Source organism: Prionailurus bengalensis, chromosome C2, assembly GCF_016509475.1.
Source record: "Prionailurus bengalensis isolate Pbe53 chromosome C2, Fcat_Pben_1.1_paternal_pri, whole genome shotgun sequence".
NCBI classification, from domain to species: domain Eukaryota; kingdom Metazoa; phylum Chordata; class Mammalia; order Carnivora; family Felidae; genus Prionailurus; species Prionailurus bengalensis.
The window spans coordinates 67,708,714-67,734,984 of record NC_057350.1 but is presented as its reverse complement, the minus strand read 5'-3'; the positions used below and the strand labels follow the sequence as shown (position 1 = coordinate 67,734,984).

The following is a 26,271-nucleotide window of genomic DNA, read 5'->3' as shown; positions in this document are numbered from 1 at the left end:
GAAGTAGCTGTGAGGACAGGGTGTCAGGAAATGACAGAAAACCTGCTGAATACGGAACTGAAGCAGCAGCTCAGAGTTTCTTGCTCTGAAGTGGCAGTAGAGAGGGGAGCCCAGTGGACGTGAAGAGCTGGGAGCTTAGAGCAGACACTTGGCTACTGGAGGTGGGTACTCTGAGCAGTGGGAAAGTTGGGGAGCACAGGGCAAGAGCTGAATTAAGAGGAACCTACCTGGCTCTTAGTCCTCCATGAGAGATAAAGTCCTTTCTCATAGGCTCTTAGACTTTTATGGCCAGAGGCCTGGGGGTGAGTGATTGTGACTAATGAGCATATGGGGATGGAAACTGAAATGGGGGTCTGGAGCCCAGGGCACATGATGCAGCAGCCACCCAGGACTCTTAGTTTCTGCTGACAGTCTACAACCTTCTCCTAAGGCCTGTTGCTCCTAGGCTCTGAGGCAAGAGGAGGACCACAGGAGATGAAGACAAAGTCTCTGTCCTTAGAGAGCATATGGTCTTTCAAAGAGACAAAACTCACATAGGAGACACTGTGACACAGCAGGAAGTAGTTGCTACTTATACCAGTGCTGAGCACCAGTGCGGATGGAGGCCAAACAATGGTTCGACTAGGGCTAGTTTCTGTGATTGTAGGATCCCAGAATCCCAGAATGTCCAAAATGAAGGGGACTTGATGAATTAGCTACATTAACCTCTTCATTTATTTTCCCCTGGGGAAAATGGAGTATCAAAGATGTTCAGTGATTTACCCAATTAATATTTTTAATTGCCTACTCTGGTACCTGACAAATAAGAACATATTCCATGTTGATTCCCTTACCCCTGTTCCCACAGGGGCTTAGTAAGAGAGCTGGGGTGATCTTCTGGCTGAGGTCCATGTACTTTACTGATGCTGTCAGGCAGCTTCGTGATGAGGCCCTTAATTGTGCCTGCAATCCTGGGCACCATTCCTCACCAAGTTACTCCCCAGTCCCCTACCTCTAATAGCCCCTCTTGGCTTTTCTATTTCTGGCCAGCAGCTTAAGGACACTAATAGTCTCTGCGTCAGAAACTTCCCTTTGTTTTAAAAAATACATGAAGATGGGAGGATTTTGGGTGAGTTAGGCTGAGGCCCCAGAGGAACAGCAGGAAAGAGGAGAGGACCATCAGTCCTCATTGCTTCCTTTTTGATCATGAATATTTCAGAAACTTCTCCTTTCCAGTTTTCTGTATGAAGTCATTTTGTCAAAAAGCAGCCCAGGAGCCAGGACCATAGGCCTTATCTCTTCCATAATTGTTACCCCATAAGGAAAGGCAGAGCTGTTCTGGGCAGGGACTCATCTCACAGTGCAGCTGACTCAGTCACTACTTCTCCAGTGTCCTCTTTGCATCTCTTTAACCACCCTTCCCCCCAAATCCTTGGGCTAGTTTCCAAGGAGGCTATCAAATAGCATGGAGAAAGATGGAGCTTCCAAGAGGAAAGGGAAATCGGAGAGTCTGAGAGACTGTGTGGAGACATTGTGGAGTCCTAGGAGCAGTTTTAAGAGGTCTCATTTAAGAGACAGTGAAGAGTATCGGGAAATACACCAGTGGGATGAGGAGTCCAAGGAAGGATGAACAGGAGAGTTGCTAGTTAGCAAGTAGTAGCAGGGTCAAGAAGTGTCAGTGTCCCCCCAGAGCAGATAAGCATTTGTCAATGGACATACAGAGATCCAAGATCCCACACATACAGAGCAACTTGCTGCTCCTCATGCATAAACTGGCAGAGCCAATGGAAACACTGGGGATGTCACAGAATAACAATTTGGCTCCCCTTCATCCTCATGTTCTCTAACAATTTCTTTATTACTTAATAAAAAAATCTAATAACTCTCAGTGTTCAAAATAAGGGATTTATTATATGCTGTTTGAACCAGTTATCTTCTTTAGAAATATAATTGAACTGTTTTTAAAAATTAAAGAATAGATGATTCATTCCCAGTAAATGATACTTCCTTATGTGTTGTTCAGGGCAGGAATTTCAGCTGACTGCCCTACTGACCTCATGCACCTATTCAGTAGCTGCTCTTAGAATGAACATGGGATAATGACTTGCACTGGGGTTGGAATTTTCTCAGTAGAATTATGCAGGTGGTAGAGAAGAAAGTGTAGGTGTTCACTTTATTAGGGGCTGGCCCAATGCAGCTTTCAACAGCTGTAACAGGAGTCATATGTAGAAACTGAGAGGCATGGTGCTTTAATTTGAAGGGTACCCTAGTACTCCTCACTGATTGCCACTTTAAGCCACTACCCTGCTGCCTTGCAACACAAATGAATGTTCCCAGCAGTTTTGACACCCAGATTATTTAACATTACCTACACCCATGATGGCCTCTCTCCAGACTCAGTAGGCCTAGACCGTGTTAATTTGTCTTGAATAAATCCTCCCCCTGCTCCTCTAACTGAGCAAAAGTGTTTTCCTAAAATTTCCATCTGCTTTGCTTCAGCTTCCATTTTGTTCTAAGAAAAAATAGCAAAACCACTGGACTGCTATAACATTGACTTCAGCATTCTTGTTTTCCCTCTTCTTGATTTTCTCTCCCTAATTCCCATTTTGTCATCCTCAGATGTGGAAGTCTGTAGTAGGGCATGATGTATCTGTTTCTGTGGAGACCCAGGGTGATGATTGGGACACAGACCCTGACTTTGTGGTGAGTTTGGAAATAACTGCGCTTGGAAAAATCAATAAAAGGTGGAGGTGAGGGGACAAGGGAGAGGCACCTGGGCTACTCTGTTATTACTTACCTTTTAGGGGGCTTAGAAAGGACAATCTGGGACTGAAATAGCACTCATGGTAGAACTGACTGGTAGGACAGTTGGCTGTCATGAGTGGGGGTGTGCATGATAGCTGATGTTGAGGATGGAAGGGGACAGGTGTAGAAGAGTTTAACATTGTGATTGACGGGCTATGACAAGCTAGGCAGAAGCTGAGGTGCAGGTTAACCTGGGTCTCCATTGACCTGTGAGCAGGATATAAGCTAGGCCTGTATAATTTGTGGAGATTCAGAAGTTGTAGAAGACCTAACGGGGAAGTGTGGGGGATGCATAGCAGAAAGGGAGGCTTCAGAACCCACCTTAATTTTAACATGGGGGGGCAGGGTGAGGAAAATGTAAAGATCGTGACTGAAGGAAGCAACAGTTTCAGGGGACCTAGAGGGCATGTGTGTCAGCTACATAGCCTCTCTCAATGTGGCACATCTCTTGCCATCACTTATTGCTGATGATGTCTTTTGTAGAATGACATCTCTGAAAAGGAGCAACGGTGGGGAGCCAAGACCATTGAAGGCTCTGGACGTGCAGAACATATCAAGTAGGTGCCAAAAGGATTGGGGAGCAGAAAAAGGGTGTGGGAAGAGCCTGAGGAGAACTTGGACACTCAGGGGAGGGTGAGGGAAGAAGGAAGGAAGGAAGGAGAGAAGGTAGTTAATGTCTACGTGTCTTTGCATTTGTTTTTTCTTGAATCTATCCCTGTGTGTCCCTATGTGTATCATTGTGGGTTTCTGTTTCATGTCTCTCCACTTATCCCCGTAACCTGTATTCTCTCTCTCATTTCTAACAACTATGCTATTTCCCCAAGTGGGTCTATTATAAGGGATTCAGAGATGAGGTGGCTCAAATACTGGTTGAGGTTGTATCACTTTATCTCTCCAACATCTCTCTATCATCTATCTATTCATAGAAATAGAAATGTGTGTCTACAATGTAGGTGACTTCAGATAGACCAAGAAGGATTCAGTGAAAGATCAAGGTAAATAACTCAGAATAGATATTGTAAGAAGAGGACAATATCAGGTCTCATACCTGGCCTGGATGATTTTTAAAATAAAAATTTGTATTTGGCTACTTGACAGAAGCTGGAAACCATGAATGGTAATATGAAGAAATGTGACAGTTAGAAAACCTATTGATTAAAATTATTTTAGTAATAGTGTTTAAGGGTCTTAAAGATGATAACCCAACGTTTTATCAGAAATAAGAGCAAAACAACAAAACAGTCTGATACTGTAAGAGAGAAGGAAGTTACAGACATATCTAAGGGTTTCTGTGGGATATATTGTATATTCATATTGAAAGATTCCCTCTTCTCTTCCATAGATTATTCAGGATCATTTAAACAGGGCTGTCTACTTTGGATGTCAAATATTAGTAGCAGGGTAGACACAATAAACTGCATAACAAGAGCAAAAATAAAAAAGCAAAAATTGGGATGCCTGGATGGCTCAGTTGGTTGAGCATCTGACTCTTGATTTTGGCTCAGGTCATGATCCCAGGGTCATGGGATCAAGCCCCACATTTGGCTCCATGACAAGCATGGAGCCTGCTTAAGATTATCTCTCTGCCCCTCTCACCTGCTCACTCTCTCTCTAAAATAAAAAATTTAAAAAATTTTTTAAAGCAAAAATTAACAATTACAAATAAATTGGCAAAATTAATACAATTTAAAACTCCATTTTAACTCCCCCATACAGAATTTAACAATAGTGTTTTTACCTCTTTTCCCCTAGATTTAAAAAGTGTCAGCAGATGACCACATTGTATAAACAACACACTAGGAAACTTAGCATGTGTTTATATAATTTGATAATATTCAGTAATATGCATCGTTGTTTGATAAGACATAATGATTTATCTCAAGAAACTGTAATGAATATTGTTCTTAAACAAACCAACCAATTCTGGAAGCAGTTGGAAAGATGAAAAAAATGGAACAGGTTCATTCAGGAAGTTTCTTGATGCTCCTTTCCAATCTCATATATCAAAAAAAAAAAAAAAAAAAAAAGATCCTTTTCCTTTACTGAGTAAAGGCTACTCAGCCCTAGTATCCCGAGAACTCTTAAGATGAAGATACCAATATTCTAATACCTTTCCCAACCAGCTTGTCTCATGCATAGTAGGAGCAAAATATTTTAAGGAAGACTGCTAAATCTTTGCCTTGATCTTATAGAAAGAGCTTGAATTTGTTAGGTTCGACTAACAGCTCTGCAGCTACAAGTAATGTGAATTTAGACATATAACCTCTCGGAATCTCAGTTTATTTGTTTATCAAAGGGGAATAATAATAGCTACCCTGCAGAGTATGGTTAAAATTCAAGGGGCTAACATGTATCAACATTCTAGTGCAGTATTTAGCACCTCTTAGCAGCTCAATAATATTTCTCTTCATTTTTAAAAAAAATGTTTATTTATTTTTGAGATAGAGAGCATGAGCTAGGGAGAGGCAGAGAGAGGAGACAGGATCCAAACTGAGCTCTGCCCTGATAGCAGCGAGCCCAATGTGGGGCTCAAACTCACATACCCTGAGCAAAAGCCTGAGCCAGAAGTCAGATGTTCAACCAACTGAGCCACCCAGCCACCCCAATATTTCTTTCTCTTGTTAATATAGTTTATTTTTATTTATTTCTTATTTTCTTTAACGTTTATTTATTATTGAGAGACAGACAGAGACAAAGCGTGAGCAGGGGAGAGGCAGAGAGAGAGGGAGACACAGAATCCGAAGCAGGCTCCAGGCTCTGAGCTGTCAGCGCAAAGCCGAAAGTGGGGCTCAGACTCACAAACCGCGAGCTCATGACCTGAGCCAAAGTCGGATGCTTGACCCACTGAGCCACTGAGGTGCCCCAATATAGATTAGTTTCAATTATATTCTTTCTTCCTAAAAACCTAACATAAACATGTAAAAAAATTAGTCTTTCTTCTTTCTAAGTGCTGTTTACTTGGACTGTTGTGTTGTACAACTCAGTATATCCATTACTCTGTTGACCCTTGGAATTATAAAATGTAGTGACCTTGAATGTTACCTTATTAACCTAACTGGATCTTTTAAGGAAAACGTACATGGTAGAGATATTTACACAAAAACCCACTTCCTTCCCATTCACCCAAGCTACCAAGATGTAAAAGCCCCATCTCTGCTAGTAACTAGCCAGGTGACCTGAACAGGTCACTTTTCCTCTCTGATTCTCAGTTTTCCCACTGGGATCGAAAAGACCTCTAGAGGACCTTCCATTATTAAGTCTCTAATATTCTAGGATTCTCTCTGGCTAACATGGGCTAAGCCAATCTTTAAGGTTAGATGAGAATCACTAAGGGCTTTGGAAAGGAGGAGGAAGTTGGAGAGGAGAACAGTAGCTGCAGAGTTGAGATCACTCAGAGCAGGAAAAGGAAGTGATTGTGGTTCTCACTAATCTCACTACCTTCCCCCACACCATAATCTTTCTTTTTTAAGTCTACCTAAAATATACTTAGTTTGGGGAGTGACTTGGTAATTCCGTGAATAGCTCGAAGGATAATGTCTGTCCCTCATCTATTGTATAGAGAAGCCTGGGCCAGGCAGCTGCAAGCAACCTAGTGTTTCCTAGTAGCTGCCTGATTTTCAAGGTCTCTGGCCCTTTTTTCCATCTTCTTTTTGCCACTCTTGCCCTCTCATGCTCATGTGCCTCTTTACAGTCCATATATCCCGTGTCCACCCCTGGCTGGATGTAAACACTGAGCTGCTTCCTGTCACTATACGTTAGTTATGCCTATTCTAAAATTTTTTTTTTTTTCCTCTTTCAACGTTTATTTTTATTTTTGGGACAGAGAGAGACATAGCATGAACGGGGGAGGGGCAGAGAGAGAGGGAGCCACAGAATCAGAAACAGGCTCCAGGCTCTGAGCCATCAGCCCAGAGCCTGACGCGGGGCTCGAACTCACGGACCGCGAGATCGTGACCTGGCTGAAGTCGGACGCTTAACCGACTGCGCCACCCAGGCGCCCAGTTATGCCTATTCTAAAATTTTATGTAAATGCAGTAATACAAAATATATTCTTTTGTGTCTGTCTTCTTTCACTCAGTATAATTATTTGAGATCTAACTATGGTCTTTGTGTATCAGTCTTTTGTTCCTTTTTACTGTCCAGTGGTTTCCCATTATATGGGTATATCTTAGTTTGGTTTATCCATTACCCTGCTGATGGATATCTGGGTTGTTGGCAATTTGGAACTATTAAAAATAAAGCCGTATGAACATTTGGGTCCCAATATTTTTGTTGACATGTGTTTTTATCTCTCTTGGGAAATATCTTGGAATAAAACTGCTGAGTCATATAATAAGTACGCATTTATTTTTTTAAGAAATTACCAAACTGAAAGGAATTTACCATTTTTTATTCCTACCAATAATGTATGGATTTCAATTGCTCCACATGCTTCTCTACACTTGGTATTGTTAGTATTTTTAATTTTTATCACTCTTGTGGGTATGTGGTCATTTTAATTTGTATTTCTTTGATGCTTAATTTTATTGAGCATCTTGTTATGTGTTATTCATGTATCTTTATATGTCTTCATTTAAAATGTGTGTTCAAGTGGTACCTGTGTGGCTTAGTCAGTTGAATGTACGACTCTTGGTTTCAGCTCGATCATGATCCCAGGGTGGTGGGATTAAGCCCCGTGTTGGGCTCTGGGCTGAGCATGGAGCCTGCTTAAGATTCTCTCTCCCTCTCTCTCACTCTCTCTCTCTCTCTCTCTCTCCCCCCCTCCCCAACTTGTGCTCTCTCTCTAAAATAAAATTTAAGGGGCGCCTGGGTGGCTCAGTCGGTTAGGTGGCCGACTTCGGCTCAGGTCATGATCTCGCGGTCTGTGAGTTCGAGCCCCGCGTCGGGCTCTGTGCTGACAGCTCAGAGCCTGGAGCCTGTTTCGGATTCTGTGTCTCCCTCTCTCTGACCCTCCCCTGTTCATGCTCTGTCTCTCCCTGTCTCAAAAATAAATAAAATGTTAAAATTTTTTTTAAATAAAACAAAATAAAATAAAATAAAACCTTTTTACTATCCCAGGACTTTATATTCCTACATATATTTTAGAATAAATGAGTCAATTCCTACAAAAATGTCTGATCATATTTTGGTTGAAATTGCATTGAATCTATAGATCATTTTAGAGAAAACTGGTATCTTAATGATCTTGAATTTTCCTATCCATGAACATGGACTTATTTATTTCTTCTTCAATTTTTTCAGTAATATTTTTCGATGTTCAGGTCTTGGACATATTTTATTATTAAATTGATGCTAAAATAGTTCATGTGATTTCATGGGATAATAAATAGTATTTATTTTTAACTTTTAATTTTCAAATGTCCATGGCTAGTATAGTCATACTCAGCAATATTGCAGGTTTGGTGTCTGGCCCTCACAATAAAGCAAATATCAGAATAAAGCAAGTAAAATGAGTTTTTTTTATTTCTCAGTGCATATAAAAGTTATGTTCACATTATATTGTGGTCTATTAAGTGTGCAGTAGCATTATGTCTAAAGAAATAATGTGCATACCTTAATTTAAAAGTACTTTGTGGGGTGCCTCGGTGGCCTTGGTTTTGGCTCAGGTCATGACCTCACAGTTTGTGGGTTTGAGCCCTGTATCAGCATGGATTGGGATTCTTTCTCTCCCTCTCTCTCTCTGCCCCTTCCCCGCTCACTCTCTCTCTCTCTCTCTCTCAAAAAAAAAAAACCAACCATTTTTTAAAAATAAAAATACTTTGCTAAAAGATAGTAAGCATCATCTGAACATTCAGTGAGTCATATCTTTTTGCTGGTGGAGGGTCTTACCATGTTGATGGCTTCTGATGGCTTCTGACTGATGGTTGCTAAAGTTGGGGTGACTGTGGCAATTTCTATGGAAAAATTTTCTGTATCAAAATTGGAAGTTTGCTACATTGATTGACTTTTCCTTTCATGAATGATTTTTCTGTAGCATGTGACACTGTTTGATAGCATTTTACCCACAGTAGAGCTTCTTTCAAAATTGGAGTCAATCCTCTAAAACCCGGCTCCTGCTTTATCATGTAAATTTATGTCATATTCTAAGTCCTTTGTTGTCATTTTGACAGTCTTCACAGCATCTACACCAGGAGTAGTTTCCATCTCAAGAAACCGCTTTCTTTGCTCATCCATAAGAAGCAACTTCCCATGCATTCAAGTTGTATCTTGAGATTGCAGCAATTCAGTCACATCTTCAGGCTCCACTTCTGATTCTAGTTCTCTTGCTGTTTCCACCACAACTGCAGTTACTTCCTCCACAGGAGTCTTGAACCCTCAAAGTCATTTATGAGGGTTGAAATCAACTTCCTCAAACTCCTGTTAACCTTGATATTTTGATCTCTCCTTGTGAATTATTGAATGTTCTTAATGCCACCTCTAATGGTGAATCCTTTCCAGAAGGTTTTCAATTTACTTTGCCCAGATCCATCAGAGGAATCACTATCTATGGCATCTATAGTCTTAAAGGATAGATTTCTTAAATACTGTCACAAGACTTGAAAAATGAAATTATTCCTTGACCCATGGGCAGCAGAATGGATGTTGTGTTAGCAGGTTTTGAAAATGACACTAACCATGTGGTCCATCTCCATCAGAGTTCTTGGGGGGGGCCAGGCGCATTGTCAATGAGCAATAATATTTTGAAAGGCATCTCTTTTCTGAGTAGTAGGTCTCAGCAGTGGACTTAAAATATTCAGTAAACCATGTTGTAAACACATGTGCTGTCATCCAGTCTTTGTTGTTCATTTATAGAGCACCAATAGAGTAGATTTAGTGTGATTCTTAAAGGGCCCTGGGATTCTCAGAATGGTAAATGAGCATTGGCTTCAGCTTAAAATCACCAGCTTCCTTAGCCCTTAAGAGAATCAGCCTGTCCATTGAAGCTTTGAAGCCAGGCATTGACTTCTCCTCTTTAGCTATGAAAGTTCTAGATGGCATCTTTCAGTAGAAGGCTGTTTTGTCTACATTGAAAATCTTTTGTTTAGTGTAGCCACCTTCATTAATTATCTTAAGTAGATCTTCTGGATAACTTTCTGCAGCTTCTACGTCAGCATCTATTTTCACCTTGAACTGTTATGTTATGAAGATGGTGTCTTTCCTTAAACCTCAAGAACCAACCACTGCTAGCTTCCAGCTTTTCTTCTGCAGCTTCCTCACCTCTTTCATCCCTCATGGAACTGAAGAAAGTTAGGGCCTTGCACTAGATTAGGCTTTGACTTAAGGGAATGTTGTGGTTGGTTTGATCTTCTATCTAGACCACTAGAACATTCTCCATATCAGCAATAAGTCTGTTTTGCTTTCTTATCATTCATACGTTCACTGGAGTAGCACTTTTAATTTATTTTAAGAACTTTTCCTTTGCAACTGGAAGGTATTATGCTGAGTGAAATAAGTCAGTCAGAGAAGGACAGTTATCATATGTTTTCACTCATGTGGATCTTGAGAAACTGAACAGACCATGGGGGAAGGGAGGGGGGAAAAATAGATACAAACAGAGAGAGGGGGAGGCAAACCACAAGAGATTATTAAATACAGAGAACAAACTAAGGGTGGATGGGGGTGGCAGGTAGGGGAGAGGGAAAATGAGTGATGGACATTGAGTAGGGCACTTGTTGGGATGAGCACTGGGTATTGTATGTAAGCCAATTTGACAGTCAGTTATATACATAAGAAAATTAAAAAAAAGAACTTTTCCTTTGCATTCACAACTTGGCTAACTGTGTGGCATAAGAGACCTACCTGTCTTTGGCCTGTCTTGACTTTTGAAATGCCTTCATCATTAAGCTTAATGATTTCTTTTGAAATGATTTTGAAGCTTTTGATTTAAAGGAGAGATGTGTGACTCTTCTTTCACTTGAACACTTAGATGCCATTGCAGAGTTATTAATTGGCCTGATTTCAAAATTGCTGTGTCTCAGGGAATAAGGAGGCCTAAGGCAAGAAAGAGAGATGGGGAAATGGCTGGTTGGGGGAGCAGTCAGAATACATGCAACATTTATGACATCTCAAAAAACCACTTTCTTTGCTCATCCATAAGAAGCAACTTCCCATCCATTCAAGTTCATGGTGCCCCCAAACCATTATAATAGTAACGTCAAGCAGCACTGATCACAGATCACCATAATCAATATAATAATATTGAAAAACTTTGAAATATTGTGCAAAGTACCAAAATGTGACAGATACATGAAGTGAGCAAATGGTGTAGGAAAAATGGTGCCAATGGACTTGCTCAATATAGTGTTGCCACAAATCTTCAATTTGTTAAAAACACAATATCTGCAAAAGTGTAATAAAGTGGCATGCCCCTAAAATGAGTTATGCCTGTGTGTAGAAATGAAATTGATTTTGATCATGCCCTTTTATCCTGTGAACTTACCAAATGTACTTAATAGTTCCAGTAGTGTATTCTGTAGATTCTTTAGATTTTCTGCATCTATGATCATATCATCTGTGGATAAAATCTTATCTGTGTGACTCATCTCTGTGCTTTTATTATTGTAACAAAAACAAAACACTTGGTTCCCATAAACTGCATCGCTTTATCAAATTCCAAGGTATTTTAAAACTTAAAATAGGTATCTGAGACTTAATGTGTCAAACGTTTCTTAGATATGCTGCTTAGCACATTGGATTGTAACTTTTTCTATCTCTCCCACCTGACCACTATCTCCATATACATTAATAATCTTTGTATCCTCACAGCCTAAAAGTGCCTTATACTCAAAAGTTTAATTAATATTTATTGAGTGAAGTACTAATATGATCAAGGCCTATTTAGAGTGGCTTCAGCTATATTCTAAAGAATTTGATAAGAAGTTGGCCTTTTTTGGCGCCAACATTTTTATTTAAATTGTATTATCTATTGCAATCATCCTCTGATTAGCTTTGCTATCATCCATTAGGTGGAAATTCCTGAATTTCATTTTCAAATCCCCTTTAAAAACTTGTTTTAACAATGATATAGTTATGACCCATGTGGCAATCATTGGACGCATTAAAACTTTGCACATTTTGCTCATTTGAAAGTAATGTTTGGCATCATTTTTGTCATTCTTCATCTGAATATTTTGGTTGGGAAATAACAGTTATTTACATGTTCTTGGAACCAGTAGCTTTTTTGACACAGACATTTCTAAAGTGTCAGTGTTAATGAACTAGCAACACAGGATCTCTGCCTCCACTGCTGCCAGAGGGTTTAGAGCAGGCACGGAACAGATGGTCCTTCCAGCTCTTAGCTTAATTTCATCTGGTTCAAAGCCAGCTTTCTAAAATTAACTATGACTAAAGCTGAGAGGGCTTTAAAAAAAGGCTTTGGTGGGCTTATACTAGAAGGCCACCAGATGGATCTATTCTTCCATGAAAGAAGAGAATTTCTGCTGTGGGATGGCCATTCTAACCTGTAACCAGTGTATCTGGTTTTCCCGAGCTGGTGAAGTCCCAGTAACATCACTGTCTCAATTCCCTAAACCTCTTTTTCTTGCTGCAGGAAGTGAAATTTTTTAATTTAGGGTTCTCTTGTCCAAATGTTTCTAAGAATCCCCAGAAGTGCCTCTATGTGACCAAGTATACATACTGATTGTCCCTTATTGGTGCTAGTGCTGACCTGTCACTTCATATCCTCAGAGCAGACAGATCTGCAGAGGTGCTCTCTACCCTCATAGTGAAGATGAAAGTGAAGTAAGAAGGAGAAGACTTCCTTTTGGTGTTACATTCTCTTAGTGACAGAGGTGTCCCAAATCAAGTTTATTTGGGTCTTCAGGTGTTACAACAATTAGTGATAAGACTGAATTTTGTTAGTTTTTATTAGCTTTTTTTTCATTTCAGTATAGTTGATACATAATGTTACATTCATTTCAGGTGGATAACTTAGTGATTTGACAAGTTTATACATTATGATGTGTTTACCACAAGTATAGCTACCATCTGTCCAGTTACATAGCTATTATAATGTCATTGACTACATTCCTTGTGCTTTGACTATTACTTCTGTGACGTATTTATTCTATAACTGGAACCCTGCATCTTCTACTCTCCTTCTTCCATTTTGCCCATCCCCTCTGGCAACCATCAGTTTGTTCTCTGTATTTATAGGTCTGATTCTGCTTATTGTTTGTTTTATTAGATCTTAGTGTAAGGAATTTCAGATTTGGGGGTGGAGACAAAGGGCATTCATTTTTTACCAAAATATAAACCAAATACTTAACGTATAGATAAATCTCCCAAAGCTACATCTTTCCTAACCGTCGTTAATGACTTCCTAGTATGGCATTGAAAGGTAATATTGCAATTTACTTAACTGTTCTCCAAGTATTAGCCCTATAAATTGTTTCTTAGTTCTTGCTATTATCTTCAGTGTTTCAGTGAATATCGTTAGATATTAAGACTTGCCATATTTAAAATTATTTCCTTGAGGTAGATTCTCAGGACTAGAATGTGGGAATAAAGGGGTATATAAATATTTTTGTACTTCTGGGGAGAGAGTATCTAATGCTAGAAAGCAGACCCATTCAGAAGGAAAATAACTTCCCAGTTACTAGAATATAATTGGTATCACTGTCCTCTAATATTTAAGAACATGAAAAACGGGACAAGTTTCAGAAGTTTATTTAGTGGACAAATTAACAGACTAGAGGAAATATTATTGGCTTGTGGAGAGTTTAAATCAGACTATGGTATATAGGCCACACTAATCTCTTACTCCCAGACCCAGCATTGATATACTTTGGGAGCTCAGGTTATTGCTAAAAATAAAGAACACATCTCAAGACTTCCATTTTTCTGGGAGGGAGAGTTCATTGACTTGTGCTAGATGAGTCTCTGTCATGTGGTTACTTCCAGTATCCACCAGCTGAGGAACAAAGTGTCAGAGGAGCATGATATTCTCAAGAAGAAGGAGATGGACTCAGGGCCCAAAGCATCCCATGGGTATGGAGGTCGGTTTGGGGTGGAGAGAGACCGAATGGACAAGGTGAGTTGAAAGAAAGATGTTTGCTTAAAGATAAAAAATTGATTCATTTGTTGGTATTGTAGTTTAAAACTTATTCAAAGTACAGCATTAATTTGGGCTTTAAAATAGAATGTCCACATACTATTTGTATCATTTTTTTCCTGATTTCAACACATAAATACAGATGGTAGAAAATGTGGTCCAAGAATTTAAAAGGGCTAGCCTGTGGTAGACCCAGCCATGCTGTAACTCCTAGACTGAGGAGACAGGGTCACAATTAGAGAAAGGAAGAATATGTCTTAAAATCATTTACTGTTTTCAAATGTTTGTATAGAATGTTGATATTGCAACTTATTATTATTTTCTTTACTGTGTATTTAGTGTTCTTTGTGTATATATATATTATACCTTATATGATATGTGCATGGGAAAAATATTGATGTGAATTTATTCATTAGATTCCATCAAATACAAATATTTTCCTTTATCCATTAGCTACCACTAAAGTATGGTTAAAAATGCTTGTCTTATTTATTTATTTTTTTAATTAAAAAAAATTTTTTTTAATGTTTATTTATTTTTGAGACAGAGAGAGACAGAGCATGAACGGGGGAGGGTCAGAGAGAGAGGGAGACACAGAATCTGAAGCAGGCTCCAGGCTCTGAGCTGTCAGCACAGGGCCCGACGCAGGGCTCGAACTCACTGACCGTGAGATCATGACCTGAGCCAAAGTCGGACGCTTAACTGACTGAGCCACCCAGGCACCCCTATGTGTTTTAAATCATAGTTTCCATTGACTTTGCTAATCTCAAAGATAGAGATATATTCCTGTAACAACAACAACAAAAAAGATTTTATCTCTAAGGAGGAAAAAATAATTCAATGAAAAGCCTTTAGTGTACCCTCAAGAAGTGTTTTGTTTTGTCATTGTGTAAAGTGAAATGTAGGCATTGTATTCTCCACAAAATTCCTAGGAAACAACTAAAATAGATAAGCATTCATGCATTCTTAAATTCACAAGCAAAGTTGACCTACACAGACCTAAAAATACTGTAAAATGAGTTCCTAGGAGCTCATATACGGCAATGCTTCACATCAATCTCTATATTGATGTTTGTCCCAGCATGAGATTCGAAATACAGGAGAAAGGAAAGCCTTTCTAATTTCTTTGTATTTGGGACTCTGCATTGTTTGGTTTGAAGTACTAGTCAGTTCCCAGATTATTAAAATAGCCATATCTAAATATTAGAAGAGATAAACCTTTCAAAACCAAATAGAAAATAAAACAATAGATGGAATAAAAAGTGAAGGGGCATAGAAAATTTATATGCCCTCTTGGACTACTTACAGTATTGTCTACCAACCCCCTTTGGTGCAGAGTCAGTCACTGTTAAATATCAGGGCTCAGTTGGCACTTCTGAAATGTGATGGTCACACAGAAACTATAATCCAGTTTCTGGCTTAACCACTGTTCTACCTACCTCGAATCTATTATTTTTTATTTATTTTTTAATTTTTTTAATGTTTATTTACTTTTGAGAGAGAGAAACAGAAGCACTTGGCTGTTTTAATGAAATATGCAATCTTGGCTATGGTATAAAGTTAGTCCCCTTTGATCTCTCTTTACTAACTACTTAATTCTATTTTGACCCATAAATCCCTTGTTTTTACCTTTCTTTTTGTTTCTGGCTTAACCACTGTTCTACCTACCTCGAATCTATCCTGATGGTTCCAGCCCATCCTACAGGGGTTTCCTAAGTGATGGGTTCCTAATGTTATTAAAGAAGACTCAGGATGTGTGAGCCTCTAGAAAAAGCAACCTTGCTCTCTCCAGTCATATACTCCTTACATGATACACTGGTGGAGGCTATGAGACAGACCCAGAATGGAATTTCTGGTATTCTTAAATCCCAAACCATATCTGTATCATTTTAATTTTTACAGTCATTTTTGTCTTTCACTCTTTCCATCTGATTTTCTTAGAGTGCCGTGGGCCATGAATATGTTGCTGAGGTGGAGAAGCACTCTTCTCAGACTGATGCTGCCAGAGGCTTTGGAGGCAAATATGGAGTTGAGAAGGACAGGGCAGACAAGGTAAGTATCTCCCTGTGCCACCCAGCTCAAGTCCTGTGGGATTTACCAGCACTCACTGTTGAATGTGGGTCTATGCTTCTCCTATGGAAAGATGGCAGTGGCCTCAGGAGGGTCCATCATGACGATAGCTCCCATAATCTTCTTCGGCAAGTTCCTTTGTGCCACTTTTGGAGGCCACATGCTGAGCTCAATAGTGTTAATATAAATGATACAAAGATTCTGAAACTCTGTTTTGATAAGGAATCAAACATTGATAAGGAAGTCAAACCATTGATTTCTTCATTGTCATGAAGAAAGACAAGGGAAATTCCAAAGCTCCTCTTTTGTTCAAGCATCAAAACCTTATCATTATGCCTTTCAGGAGAATGTGGGAGTCAGCTTAAGTATTATGACCACAGGAGCAAACAATCAAGTAAAACAGCTAATTAGGGTTATAATGCTTTTAGAAGGTAAAGGTTACTTTTCACATGATGTAGCACCAAAACCCTGAAGCCCAGAGGTTTTAAAGACTCCTTTGTGGGGGAAAAAAAAGGTAGTTTTAAAAAGAAAAAGCACAGTAGGATGGAATTTCCCTTCTATCTTGTCTTTTCCTGACCACTCCTTGTTCTTTGTTTCATCTTCTGCCTCCTGGGTCACAAGTTGAATTACCTAAATAGTCAGTATGTCATGTAAACCAAGAAACAATACATAGTAATGGCTCTTGAGATGCAAAATCTAGTCTTGCCTAGAAGACCTATAGGTACTCAGCCAGATGGGGATGTAGCTATGAGTGATGTTAGGTATTGGCCAACATATCCAGTCCTAGAGCAGCAAAGATCCAGGTTCTCCTAGTTGCCTCTCATCCCATCAAAACACATCTCTGGGTTTGGGCTGCCATTTAGGGAAAGAGAAGAGAGGCACAGTACAATCAATTAGGAATAGGATAATATCTCTTACATGTGCGTAGTGCTTTATAGTTTACAAGGCACATTCCTAACTATTATCTCATTTTAGTATCGTGAGAGTTAGGAAGAAAAGCACTAATTTACTGAGTGACACAATGCAAACACTTTACATACCTTGACCCACTTATTACTTACACTGTCCCAAATAAAGAGGGATCATTTCTCCATTTCATACTTGAGGTTAGTAAGGAGGTTTACCTAGTTTCATTTCATATTTGAGGAGACTGAGGCTCAGTAATGTTAAAGGACATGCATAAAGTTAAACAACTAAAAATAGGTCAAGTGGGGTTGGGGGTTGAATCAAGAGCTGATGAGCCCATAACACTCACGTTCATTGCTCTGTAGCACACTGCTGCTCCACCAGCCTGTCAGGTCAGGGTGTCATCTGTTTCTAGGTCAAACTCTCATTCTCAGCCCTAAGCTCCTATAAACTAACCTCTGGCCTGAGCTAGGGGGGAGGTATGTGAGGGAGAGGGAAAACTGTCAGCTCCAGTTCTAATCAATCCTCTCTCCTTTTCTCTGTAGTCGGCAGTTGGCTTTGATTACAAAGGAGAAGTGGAGAAGCATGCATCTCAGAAAGGCAAGGACCCTGTGCTTCAACCTTTGCAACCCAATTGACCTATTCAGCTCAGACTTCACCTCCCAATAGCTGTCATCAACTCCCTTTAGTTCCATGACCCAGTTCCCCACTATTGTATTTATTTTTAAATCCAATCATGTACTTGCTTCTTTCTTCTTTATCTCTTCCTATGAGATTGTTTAGTCCCCTTTTCCATCTGGATTGAAAATAAGGTATTCTATTCCTTTATTTTAGGAAGGTATCCCTAAGTTTTAACTCTCATTTTTTACTTAAGTTTAAAATTAATCACTATCTCATTCTGAGTAACAAAGAAAATGTAGAATAATTTAATTGCATTCCTTCTACATCCTATATTCTTTGTACCAACTGGCCAATTGCTGCCCAGTGTAAGGATTCCATGTGTTTTTAAACCCCCCAAAAATGAATCACTATTATTATTTAGTGAATGCTTATTTATTTTTTATTTATTTTTTAATTTTTTTAATGTTTATTTACTTTTGAGAGAGAGAAACAAGAGTGTGAGTGGAGAGGGACACAAAGAGAGGGAGACACAGAATCCAAAGCAGGCTCCAGGTTCTGAGCTCTCAGCACAGAGCCTGATGCGGGGCTCAAACTCACAAATTGCGAGATCATGACCTGAGCCAAAGTCGGACACTTAACCGACTGAGCCACCCAAGTGCCCCTAGTGAATGCTTATTTAAATTGTCCAACATATTTACCAACTTCCTAGCCCATTCCTGTTTATTATATTTCGCTGTTTCCTCATTGCTTTTATTTCCTTCTTACTAAAGTATATCCTTTGATAATTCTTTCAGTGAGAGCCTATGAAAGAACTCCCAGGTTTTGTCTGAAAAATATATTTTGCTCCATTTCTCATTGTTACTTTTCCTTCATCACTTTGAAGGTATTATTTCATCCTCCTTGGCATCTCTCTTGTGTACTCTAACCATCATTCCTTTGTGTCTCTATTTTTTTCTGTGAGAGGTTTTCCTTTTTTTAAAATTTTTAATGTTTATTTATTCTTGAGAGATAGAGACAGAGTGTGAGCAGTGGAGAGGCAGAGAGAGAAGGAGACACAGAATCTGAAGCAGGCTCCAGGCTCTGAGCTGTCAGCACAGAGCCCAATGCAGGGCTTGAACCCGTGGACTGCAAGACCGTGACCTGGGCCAAAGTCAGATGTTTAACCGACTGAACCACCTAGGTGCCCTGAAAGGTTTTCTTTTTGTCTCTGATATTCTGAAATATCATTAGGATATATCTAAATGTTGGACTTATTTCTCTTTCCTGCATGAGACTATTGTTCCTCTTCAACCTGAGAAATAACTTCAATTATAGAAAATTCTCAGGTTGGTTTCCTTTGGATAGTGGCTCTCCTCTCCTTTATTCTTTCTTCTGGAACCCATATTAGATGCATACTGGAACTTTTCCTTCTCTTTTTAATGTATCTTTCTCTCTCTCTCTCTCTCTCTCTCTCTTTCTTTAAAGCCTTTATTTATTTATTTATTTATTTATTGTTTCAAGTTTTTATTTAAATTTGAGTTGGTTGACATAGAGTGTAATAATGGTTTCAGGAGTAGAATTTAGTGATTCATCACTTATATATAACAGTACTCATCACAAGTGCCCTACTTAATAAATATCACCCATTCAACCCATCCTGCCACTAACACCCCTCCAGAGACCCTCAGTTTGTTCTCCATAGTTAAGAGTCTCTTATGATTTTCCTTCCTCTTTTTTTTCCTTCCCCTATGTTCATCTGTTTTGTTTCTTAAATTCCACATATGAGTGAAATCAAATGGTATTTATCTTTTTCTGACTGACCTATTTCACTTAGCATAATACTCTCTCTAGCTCCATCTACATTGTTGCAAATGGCAAGATTTCATTCCTTTTGATGGCTGAGTAATATTCCCGTGTGTATATGTGTGTGTGTGTGTGTGTGTGTGTGTGTGTGTATACCACATCTGCTTTGTCCATTCATTAGTTGATGGACATTTGGGCTCTTTCCATAATTTGGCTATTGTTGATAATGCTGCTATAAACATCTGGGGGCATGTGTTCCCATTGAATCTGTATTTCTGTATCCTTTGGGTAAATACCTCATAGTGCAATTGCTGGGTCAGAGGGTAGGTTTATTTTTAACTTTTTGAGCAAGATACATAGTGTTTTCCAGAGTGGCTGTACCAGTCTAGATTCCCAACAATAGTGCAAGAGGGTTCACTTTTCTCTCCATCCTTGCCAATACCTGTTGTTTCCTATGTTGTTAATTTTAGCCATTCTGACAGGTGTGAGATGGTATCCCATCATAGGCTTTGTATTTTTATTTTTAACTTTTTAAATGTTTATTTATTTTTGAGAGAGAGAAAGAGAGAGTGAATGAGCAGGAGAGGGCCAGAGAGAGGGAAACAGAGGATCCAAGGCAGGCTCTGACACAGTGAGTGCAGAGCCTGACATGGGGCTTCAACCCACGAACTGTGAGATCAGGACCTGAGCTGAAATCCAGAGTCCAATGCTTAACTGGTTGAGCCACCCAGGTGCCCCTAGACTTTATATTTTTAGAGAAGTTTTAGACTTACAACAAAATTGAGAGGAAGACACAGAGATTTCCCATACACTCCTCCCTCATCACCCCCATACATGTAGCGTCCTCCATTATTAACATCACTCACCACAGTGGTACATTTTTTACCAAGGATGAACCTACATTGACACATCAAAAATCACCCAAAGTCCATCCATAGTTTATCTTAGGGATTACTATTGGTATTGTACTTTCTATGGGTTTGGACAAAGTATAGTAACATGTATGGGTACTTAAAGTTATATACTTCCCTCTAAACAAACTTTTGCTGCATTCCACATGTTCTGTGTGTTTTAATTTTTATTAAGCTAAAAATGTGTGTTCTAATTTCCCTTTTGATTTTTTTCTTTGACCCATGGGTTATTTATAAATGTGTTATTTATTTTCTAGGTATTAGAGAATTTTCTAATTTAACCCTATTGTGTTAAGAGAATATGATGTCTAATATCAACCTTTTTAATGTATTGCAACTTATTGTATAGGCAAGCATATAGTCTATCTTGGTGAATTTTCTATGTGCATAAAAAATAGTATATTATGCAGTTTGGGGATATAATGTTCTGTAAATGTCAATTAGGTCTTGTTAGATGATAATGTTGCACCTTCTATAATTTTAGATTCTTTTTGTCTAAATATTCTATCAATTAATGTGACAGGAATGTTAATATTTTCACCTAGGATCACAGATTTGTCTATTTCTTTCTGTTTCTGTCAGTTTTTGCTTACATATAAATCTGGATTCTGTTAATTGGTTATACCAATATACATATTCCTCATAAATGATGATTTGTTCTCTTGTTATTGTGTTGTAGCTCTCTTATCTCTTATAATGCATTTTCTATTGAAGTCTACTCTGTCTCATATTCCTGCCATCTTTCCAATGCTTTTTCTTTCAGCGGTATATATTTTTCTAGACCAGCATGAAGTTAATTTCTCCTCTTAGAATTCCTGTGTAATATAAGTAGTGTATAACTGGAAATTTGCATTCTACACATTCAGGGTAAGCCTGGAGTTTCCAAGTCCCATAGGTAAAATTTCCCACTACCAAGTGCTGAACAAATGACAACCCCCTTCACCATTTCCCTGGAAAAATAAGTAGAATTTTTCTAGAACGCTTTTACAGAAGCAGGTAGAGTGTCATTTCTTGCTCCCCATTCCCCTGTTCTTGTATAAGAACCCCTGACCCTAGATCCTAATCTCTAGACACTAAATTCGGGGCTTAAAACATCCTTGGGTTTTCTCAGTCCACTCATGATTACTCTCATATCTACTGCTTTGATTCATCTCTTTGTTTCTGGAGCCATGATTTTTTTTTTTTCATTTGAGCTTCACTATTAAAAAAAAAAAAAAGATTGTTGTATTTTAGCAGATATTGCTAAGTGTTTATATAGGAGTAAGAACAGGCTACATTTCATATGTATTTGCCTTTTTTTTTTTGCCTGAAAGTGTCTCTTTACATTCTCTATACTTTCCCCTTCCTTGAAGAAGGGAGAAGATTGAAATGCTCTTCTCATCTTGAGACAAAGTAAAGGTGAAGAGGAAAGGAGGGAACAATGTTGAATTACAGCTTCCAAAAGATGGCTTAGGACACTCTTTGTCTTTAATTCACTTAGATGCTGGCCCATCTTTCTTCCCAGGCCCCTATCCCCCCTGCACCCACTTAACCTGACTTCGCTCTTCCACAGTACCTTCCTTTGGGCTGAGTGGGCTCTCATGACTACTTCTTCCACCACAGATTACTCTCATGGCTTTGGAGGCCGTTATGGGATAGAGAAGGATAAACGGGACAAAGCAGCTCTGGGATATGACTACAAGGGAGAGACAGAGAAACATGAGTCCCAGAGAGGTGAGTTGGGATTGGAGAGGAGGGAGGTCACACAGTAGCCTAGAGCCCTCCTTCCTTCCCTGCTGGAAGCTGACACAGAGGACCCAGAGTACAAAGGTGCAGATGTGCAGTGGTGGTGTAAAGGGTAAGTGTATGTATGTGGGGTGGATGGGGAGAAAACAAGAGGATAGAGAGGAAAGAAGCAAGATTAGGAGCAGGACAGAAGAGGCCAAAGAGAAGGGGTCACTGAGCAAGAGAAAGATAAACAGTCTGGGTGATGACAAGTGAGTGATTTGGCTTTGAGTCTCACAGGCCCCTGTGCCTCACAAAGACAGAGAGGTCTCTCTCCTCCCTGGGAAATATAGGGGATGGCTGGAGGAACCCCCTTATTTTTTTCCCATTTCCTCCCTATATTACTTCCTTTTCTGTCACTTCTCTCTTTTATCTTTCCCTCTTCATATCTATCTCCAATCCATTTTCTTTTAACTGTTTTTCTCCCTATCCTTTTCTTTCTCTTTCCATCCAGGCTTTTCTCTGCCCTCTGATTCTCACTCTTCCTCATCCATCTCTGTTTGCCATATTCCTGTTGTCTGGTCTTTCTTCCATGACTCCCCTACCTATACATTCCTAGCATTTTAACTCCTCTTGTGACTCTCAGACCTTTCTGTCCTGCAGATTATGCCAAGGGCTTTGGTGGTCAGTATGGAATCCAGAAGGACCGAGTGGATAAGGTAAAGCACCAGAACACCAGTGTCTTGAGAAAAGGTCCCTAAACTGCACTTGAAATGCATTGAGATAAGAGAAGCTAAGTGTCCTGAGCTGTTGTCCTACAGTCCCCATTGACTGCTTTCAGCATTTAATGAGCAAGTCTTCCAGAGCCTGAGCTTCAAAAAAAGAGAATGGGGGGAGTCAGAGAAAGAGACAGAAACACAGATAAACTTCAGAGAAAGGTGATGTTTGAAATTTCATTGATTGCTAGACATTGCTTAATTCAATCTATAATCTATTTCTATTCCATGCACACAAGTTCCTCTTCATGCATTGGCTGGGCCCTGCTGCATTCTAGGCAACTGGACTTAGAGGTGTGAGGTTCTAGGTTCTCTGAGCTTTCAAAAAGGGGAGCTGAGCTCACCAGTTTAGAAATTCTTTACCCCTCTCTCTACCACAAAACAATATAGGAATATCCTGTTTAACTATTAGGCACCAAATGGTTAGGGATACCTCCTATAGTGTCCCTAATATCCAATACTGACTTTGGGTTATCACCATTCCCTTCTCCTCCCTCCCTGCATACTGTTCTCTCTACAGAGTGCTGTTGGCTTCAATGAAATGGAGGCTCCAACTACAGCTTATAAAAAGACGACACCCATAGAGGCTGGTGAGTCTTAACAATTCCTTTTCTCTATTTTCCTCAACCACCTCTTCCTTCTCATTCTTTCTTATGCCTAGACTACCCTCTCCATGCCTTTAACTACTTAAACTAGCTGAGGTAGACTTGATCCTGCCTGTATATTCCCAAATTCTCTCTCCTAGAAAAACTGGATTAAGTGGGTAGAGAGATAGAGTGACATTAGGAAGAAACTGTGAGCAGAGAACATAGGAAGGGAGGGTTGGGGAGACATTTGGGAAGAATAAGAAGGATAAGAACTTGGGACTGGGAAGGAGAGGGTGGGTGGTGGCCAGAGGGCATACAGGTTTAAGGAATGTGGATAGGGAAGGATGCTGGTTAGGAAAACAAAGCTTATAATTTAGAAAGGACAAAAGTGTGAGATTCCATGGCTTGGCTATATGGAAATCTAGGCTTCAGGGCTATATTCTCTTCCTAAAACCCACTTGTTCCTCCATCAGTACCTCTTACCTTCCCTCCCATGAGTTCCCTCTCCATCTGCTTTCCACCTGGATATTTAACCAATTCCTTCTCTTCCTTCAAGTGCCATCCCCACCATACCTGATCCAAGACAATCCTAATTCTTCTTGCCTGTGTCTGCAGCTTCTAGTGGTGCTCGTGGGTTGAAGGCAAAATTTGAGTCCATGGCTGAGGAGAAGAGGAAGCGGGAGGAAGAAGAAAAGGCACAGCAGATAGCCAGGCAGCAACAGGAGAGAAAGGCCCTGGTAAAGAAGAGCCATGAGGCTAAGCAGCCAGTAGACACTGTGGGAGAGCCAGAGGTGCCAGCCCCATTGCCCAAGAAAATCTCTTCAGAGGTGAGTGCTTGGTCTTCTGGGGTTCACATCCAAGATTCCTTGCCCAAATAAAGTAAGGATTCCAAATCATTGGTAGAAAATAAGGCACAGTCCTCCCTGGTGTTAGGCAAAGTTGATAACTCCTGTCTCCATCTTCGGGAAGATTTCAGGCTGAGTGATTGGGCCTCATATATACCAAAATGTTAGAGGGAAAAAAAAAATCAAGATTTATATAGACCAAGATTTGCATATTTGGCCATGCAGCCAGTCATTACTACAGGAACAAGAAGGAGCTATCACTTCAGGTTGGAGCCCATCTAGAAGGATGATTGATTTGGATTGGCAGAGACAGGAAGGGAAGTGTAAGAGAGAAGACAGAGGTTTACACACTTACAAGAGAGATGCTTCATTCTTCACAGGCCTGGCCTCCAGCAGGGAGCTGTCCACCATCAGAGCCTGGGCCTGTGAGAACCAGTAGGGAACACCCAGTGCCTACCCTGCCCCTGAGGCAGAATCCCCCAGAGGTGAGTAGAGCCCCAAAGATCCTCTATCCCTTCCCCATCTCCTCATGGGAGGAAAGGTGGGCCATATGAAGTGACCAACCACCCTGGTTTGTCTGGTACTGTCCTGGTCTTAGCACTGAAAACCTTGCATTCTGGGGGCTACCTAGTCCTGGGAAGATCAGGAGAGTTAGTCATCCTAGCCGTGGTATTCTCAAAAATGTGTTTTGCTTCAATCTTTTCCTGGTCATTCGAGGAATCGGACTTGCTTTCCATTTCCTTCTCTTCACACCTTCTACATTCCCCTCCTATCACCTCCTGGTAGATGTTTTGAGTGGGTAGGTATGGGAGGAAGTCAAGGAATAAAGATGGATGAAAGCTTGTGTTCTCTAGGAGAGTCTATTAGGTAGAGGTGAGGACGAGGGTAGAATTGGTAGGATGGTGATGGGTGGGGTCTTAGTACCCCACCCATGGGTGGAAGTTGTTCTGATCCACACTGTCCCTTCTCAGGATGAGGAGCCCCCAGCCCTGCCTCCCAGGACTCTGGAAGGCCTGCAGCTGGAGGAAGAGCCAGTGTATGAAGTAGAGCCTGAGCCTGAGCCTGAGCCTCAGCCTCAGCCTCAGCCCAAGTCTGAGCCTGAGCCTGAGACTGAGCCTGAGACTGAGAATGACTATGAGGATATTGGAGACATGGACAGATGTGAGCAGGATGGTGATCCAGATGGGGACTATGAGGATGTACTCGAACCTGAGAATCCTTCTTTTGCCTCCACTATGGCTGGTGAGTGGGGGGTAGGGGGTGGGAGAAGCAGCTCCTGTATTGGGTCCAGTCCAGGGGAGGGCAAAAGGAAGAGGAATTCCCCCACTACCCAGAAGGACCTGTTTTCCTTCTCCATGTTGGTGAGACCATGTTTATATTTCTCTTCATGCAGAATCATCTGGCTACCCAGCTGGGGCTGGAGCAGGGATCTCAGCCATAGCCCTGTATGATTACCAAGGAGGTAGGTTTGGAGTGGCCTGAGGGGTCTGGTGCCTGGAGGCCCTTACTACAAGAGAGGGAGATGGATTCTGAGGGTCAGGGGAGGACCCAGGATTAGCATCCAGAAGAATAGCACCCTTCTTTCCCTGAAGTTTAAAGTGGGGACAGGAATGGAAGGATTATGGTCTGACCATCCTAACATCCCATCCATTTCCTCCCCAGAGGGAAGTGACGAGATTTCCTTTGATCCTGATGACATCATCACTGACATTGAGATGGTGGATGAGGGCTGGTGGCGGGGACGTTGCCATGGCCACTTTGGACTCTTTCCTGCAAATTATGTCAAGCTCCTCCAGTAACTGGCTCTCCCTGTCTCCTCTACCATGACTTCCCAAGTCCAAAGTGTTTCTGCCTTCACCCCCACCCTATTCTTACTGCAAGTGTCATGAGTTGCCTGAGATTCTAGAGAGACTTTCCTCTCCCTCTCCACTAGGGGTTGGGACAGAGACAGCATGAGGAAGGGGTCTTCTTCCCCTCAGTGTCCTTTCTACCCTAGATGTGCTCACGGACATACATTCATCGTGTGGTCCTGTCTCCTTCCTCATGAATACTCCCTCAAATACCCCAAGTTCTGCCTTCCTCTGTTTGTGAGCTCTGAGCTTCCTGGTTTGCTTACATGGAAAGGTATGTCTAGATTGTCTGATTTGCCTGGCTATACTGTTTGCCCACTTTCCTTTTCTGCAGAGATTTTTTTTAACCTTCTGTCTCCTCAATCTTAAATCAGAAATAAAGTGGGACTGTGGTTCATTTGTA

General features: G+C 40.4%; 1 protein-coding gene across 1 annotated transcript; it reads left to right on the top strand.

Moving 5' to 3' along the window:
- HCLS1 (hematopoietic cell-specific Lyn substrate 1) lies at positions 1-26,271 on the top strand. Its single transcript, XM_043594284.1, has 14 exons — positions 1-161; positions 2,599-2,682; positions 3,268-3,341; positions 13,666-13,795; positions 15,758-15,868; positions 17,338-17,392; positions 21,709-21,819; positions 22,474-22,529; positions 23,107-23,176; positions 23,789-24,000; positions 24,399-24,503; positions 24,990-25,260; positions 25,412-25,480; positions 25,681-26,271. The coding sequence occupies exons 2-14, from the start codon at positions 2,599-2,601 to the stop codon at positions 25,815-25,817; spliced, it is 1,485 nt and encodes a 494-aa protein (XP_043450219.1). The 5' UTR covers positions 1-161; the 3' UTR covers positions 25,818-26,271.